The following is a 4822-nucleotide window of genomic DNA, read 5'->3' as shown; positions in this document are numbered from 1 at the left end:
CTGCATACCCGATAAACAATGACACTTGGGGTCGCAGCTTTGCAATTGGAGACGTTTCTTCTTCACCCGGACATAAATGCCGGAGTCTCGGAGATGTCGAGGAGAAGAAGCGAGGTTGCGAGGAGGACGAGCAAAAGTGGCAGAGACCGAACTAAGGAAGCGAGGGGCACGAGCGCTCGTGAGGCAGGCGTGCTATGCTGCTGACGGAGATGGTGAGGAAAAATTAAACTAAGGTTCCTAGAACACACAAACTATATATATGATTGTTCAAATTTAGGCCAAAATACCTATGTTAAGCTTCTTTGGGCCTAATACTCGCATGACAGCTCAAATAGTCGGGTTCCCCAACGGGTAACGGGGACGGGTAAACAGGAAACGTTTTCGTACCCGCTATACGCGTCGATGATGGATTCTTGCCCATTTAGATGCCCACGGGTAAAGATATGATTCTATCCCGTCCCCTAATGGATCAAATACCCATAAGATATCGGGTATCGGGGCCCGTTGCCATCTTTACCAGCAATACACTAATAGTCCAATACCAAATAATGCACTGTAAACACAGATTTCATGGTGGATATGGTCATAGATATTGATGCATTTTCTACAAATTTAGTTAAAGTTAAAAAGAAAAATGACCTAAAACAAAACTAAAACAAACTACAATCTGGAACAAGAGTACTAAATACCTTGTACTCCGTCCGTTTGAAATTATAAGGTGTTTTGGGTTTTCTACATTGCTTTTACTATGTAAACATAGTACATATCTAAATGTATAGAAAAAAAACTGTGAATTTAGAAAAACCATGCAATACCCTTCAAATGAATTGGCTTAAAAACTAAGGCATCAAAGCCATGCAATACCATACACGTATGCTAAAGATATGCCAACGCCTCTTTGTTACAGTTTGGAGTTCGTCGAAGCAAATGGAAGCACCGCACATATGCCGGCACAGCTGCAGTCTAAACCCAACTGCAGTCCGCAGCAGCTCGTCCTTCTTAAACTCTGACCTGCTCTCTCAGGCACGCCATCCTGACAAGGCTTGTCCAGAGAACCCAATCCTTGCTTGCCTCGGATCAGATACACTGGAGTTGTAGGAGGAGAGCAAGCGTTGGGAAGTTTTGAGAGTAAAAACTGCTGCGCCTCCTCTGATGCACCTGCAGTCGCTGGAGCACGTGCCCAACTGGTCCTGCTCACCATGTTGTATCCTGAAACAACACAGGCTTATGTGTGCATGAGCTCACATGAATTTCTTCCATCAAAATCCTGTAAATTGGATTAGGCCAAGCAGGGTAAACATGACCTGGAGATCAAACACTTTGTGAAGCAGCCATGAAAGTACACAATTCTCTATCTTCCATGTTGGTGAGTCTTGAAAACATCAAAAATACTTCAAGTAAAATGGTACCATCATCGGCTTACTGTTTTCACTTTGCTCAATTCAGTATAGAAAGAACAGTATATGAATTGTGCCGTACTGTCCCAGCAGGTCCCCCAGTTCATTGTAAAATATATTGGCATTTGATGAGTTCAACATGAAAAGAATACAACACAGAAGACACACATCTTCGGGCACCATATGGGGCAACTAAACCATGGATCTATAATTCTAACAAAGGTAAACAGGGTTCACGAAGCAAAGCAACAGCATATTTCAGTGCTTGCTCAGTACCAATATGACTGCCATTATCTGATCACCGCAAATTGTTATATATATATATATATATATATATAGGCCAAACAAGGCATGCAGGCAGGAATATATTGTGTACCTTTACTCAAATACTAAAACTCGACCCAAGGGGAGAGACATGCCGAACACATTGCTTGAAAGTAGAGAAAAGGCACCCAAAAACAGGTTCTTACCTGCACAGGGACACCTTTACTGAAAGACTGACCAAAGTGAGTCGAACTAATGGCTGTATTTAGTGTGAAAAATTGCTAACAGGGCTATATAATACAGACTAGCTCATAAAGAAAACGAAATAGCATCTAAGTGCCTTCTTGATGAACCACCATAACAAGACCTCACAAACATTGGGATTTTCTACAGAAGTTTTGCAGGCAAAGAAGAATGGATGAACGGTGGAGCATTTGCTTCACATTAGTTTCAAATTCCACTATTCCAGTGCAACTAGTTTACAACTTACGAAACTAGAACATCACATTGAATATTGCAATAACCCAGAAAAGAGAGAGAGAGAGAGAGAGAGAGAGAGAGAGAGAGAGAGATACAGCATAAAGTTATAGATGCCAAATTACCACAGTCCACTGTAAGTACGTAAGACTTATTTGATCTAGTGAAATCTAGTTATCCTTCAGTTGAAGCTAATTACTGACAAGTATAAAGGTGCATAATGAAAACCAAAGATTAAATGAGATCAGGGGCGGAGCTAGAGCAAATTCGAGGGGGTGGACTTGTCGTGTGGGTGCATAACTTTTTACTATGAGGGTGCATTTATGGTGAAAATTTGATCACAATCACTATTTTTTTTTTAATTTTGCTGTGGGTGCACCTGCACCACAGCTTTATACATAGTAGCTCCACCCCTGAGTGAGATAAATAATTAAATCTTAGTTCTGAAGAGTATATTGCACATTATTATGGCACTAACCCTACTTCTTGAACAGGAAGGATAGAGCGCACAGTGCTGTAGTACTAAGCGTTGTTAGAACCATCACCGGTCTAGCATGATTGCTGCGTATTCAACCATGCATAATGCACTCAGCTTGCAACATAGTGATAGGCTTAGAGATTCAGAATAACACAAATCCTAGAATTAGTGATGGAGTGCATTTAATTATATTAAGAGAGAGTAGCACAGTTACAATCCAATAAGTTCTTGAAGTTATCATGGCAAGGACAAATTATGTTGCCAAAATGAAAAATTGACTATTTCGTAGTATTTCACAATCTTCGTGTCGGAATTACCCTGTTCGCTTAAGCTGAAATTTGGCTTATGCTGATGCTTATGCTAAAATGTTGTGAGAGAAAAACACTGTTCCATGACTGAAAAGTAGCTCAAGCGAACAGGGCATTAGTTATTCCCCCAAGAAAAAGTATACAGTACAGCCAGTTCAGTTTGCCATTCAGCAAAAGACAGTGTGGTTCTAAGATATCCCTATTTTACAATCTAAAGGTTGAGCAATTCAAGGGTGGTGACTTCTGGCAAGCGACCAAAATGTTGAAGCAATCAAAGAACCTTCCTAGTTCACAACAATTTCTAGTTACCCGTGTATTGTAACTGACCAAAAAAGAACAGGGGGTGGGGACAAACCTGTTCAAGAACCCCCACCCACTCAAATCCTTTGTTGGGACTCAATCACCAGAGCATTGAGCATGATATGCATGACAGCGTCATACACATCACTATCATAATGCATACCATCAGCCGTGCATTGCTGCCCGCACCCCTGGGTGAGCTTCCCCACATCAAGCAGCAGGAACGGGCCACCATCACCTCGCAAAACACCCCTCCGATCGACCTCACGATCATAGGCATGCAGCATGGTGCCGTTCATGTGTGCCCTCTTGGCGTCTGTGTTGAGCATGTGGTTCACGAGGTGCGGCAAGCCGAGCCAGAACATATGTGGTGGCGGCACGGGAAGCTGCGAGCGGAGCGACTTGGCGGCGCCTGCGACGGACGCCAGTGCGCCTCCGTAGCTCGCGGCGTCCGTGACGTGGAGCATGTGCCACAGCCCCGATCCGAGGACGAGCACGTCGGGGAGGCGCGGCGCGAGGCGCAGATCCTCGCGGAGCAGACGCGTGAGGTTGCTCTCGAAGGGCGCCCAGACGAAGTCCACGGAAATGCCCCGCGCGGGGACGGCAGCGCGGTAGTCGCTGTGGCGGCGGAAGAGCTCCGGCTCGGCGGCCGCCGCCGCGGCCGGGTCGAGCAGGAGGCGGAGAAGCGCGAGCACGAGCAGCCGCGCCTGCGAGTCCCCGGCCACCATCACCCACGAGCCGTTGAGCAGCAGCGACGCGTCGTCACGCGACAGCCGCGCGAACCCGCAGGCGGACGCCAGCAAGGGCGGCCACGACCACGCCCGCGCTTTTCCGCCTCTCGAGCCGTCGTCAGCGGCGCCGGCGGCGTCAGACCACGACATGCGGTGCAGAAACGGGACGCAGGAAGACCCGGAGGAGGCAGAGGCGGACGCGGCGCCGGGGTGGGGGAGGAGGAAGGAGGAGGCGAGGTGGGGCAGGGAGGGGAGGTACGGGGATAGGTGGACCCCGACGGCAAGCGAGATGAAGAGCGCGCCGGAGAAGAAGAGCACCTTGTTGCGACTGAGGTGCCAGCCGGCCAGCCCCATGGGGACGAAGAGCACGACGCACGCCGCGACCACGCCCGCCTGCGCCGCGGCCGAAACCATCGGCCGACCGGCCGACCGAGCGGCCGCCTGCACTTGACCCGTGAGCGCGCGCTCGAGCGGCGAAGGCGCCACAAGATCTGGGGCAAGGGGCGGGATCGCGGGCAGCACGAGGTTAGGCAGGCAGGCAGGCGGCCGGGGGTGCGGCGTGGAGCGGAAGCGAGGGAGATTAGAGGGGCGCCGCGGCCGCGTCGCCTGGTGGGTTGGTGGGTGGGGGTGGTGGGGCTGGGGTTAGGGTTAGGGATGGAGATGGGGGAGCGTGGCGGTGGCGCAGCGGGTCGGCGGGATGGGAACAGCGCAACGGCAGAGCGGGTGGGGAAGGGACGGGGATGGCGCGACGGCGCTTTGGCGCTTGGGGCCGTGGACGTCGGTGCGAATGCGATGCCCGATGCGTGCGCACGCCGGCGGGGATGCGGGGCGGGGTTGGGTCGGTTTTGTCCTGCTCTGTGTTGGTGC

The 4822-nt window shown here is 49.9% G+C and overlaps 1 protein-coding gene across 4 annotated transcripts; it reads right to left on the bottom strand.

Moving 5' to 3' along the window:
• Positions 1-676: 676 nt before the first annotated feature.
• Positions 677-4822, bottom strand: LOC136528307 (protein ALTERED XYLOGLUCAN 9-like). 4 transcript variants are annotated; one of them, XR_010777048.1, is made up of 3 exons: positions 3280-4821; positions 1774-1867; positions 677-1209 (listed from the first exon to the last, which is right to left on the bottom strand). XR_010777048.1 is itself a non-coding variant. In XM_066521263.1 (2 exons), exon 1 carries the CDS (start codon positions 4367-4369, stop codon positions 3302-3304), a length of 1068 nt encoding a protein of 355 aa, XP_066377360.1. In that variant the 5' UTR covers positions 4370-4822; the 3' UTR covers positions 677-1422; positions 3280-3301. The 4 variants fall into 4 exon arrangements, 3 of the variants coding, with proteins under 3 accessions (XP_066377360.1, XP_066377370.1, XP_066377352.1); XM_066521263.1 differs by lacking the exon at positions 1774-1867 and having other exon boundaries at positions 677-1422; positions 3280-4822; XM_066521273.1 differs by lacking the exon at positions 1774-1867 and having other exon boundaries at positions 678-1209; positions 3280-4822.

This window comes from Miscanthus floridulus, chromosome 2 (assembly GCF_019320115.1).
Source record: "Miscanthus floridulus cultivar M001 chromosome 2, ASM1932011v1, whole genome shotgun sequence".
NCBI lineage: Eukaryota > Viridiplantae > Streptophyta > Magnoliopsida > Poales > Poaceae > Miscanthus > Miscanthus floridulus.
This window is presented reverse-complemented; position numbering and strand designations above follow the sequence as displayed.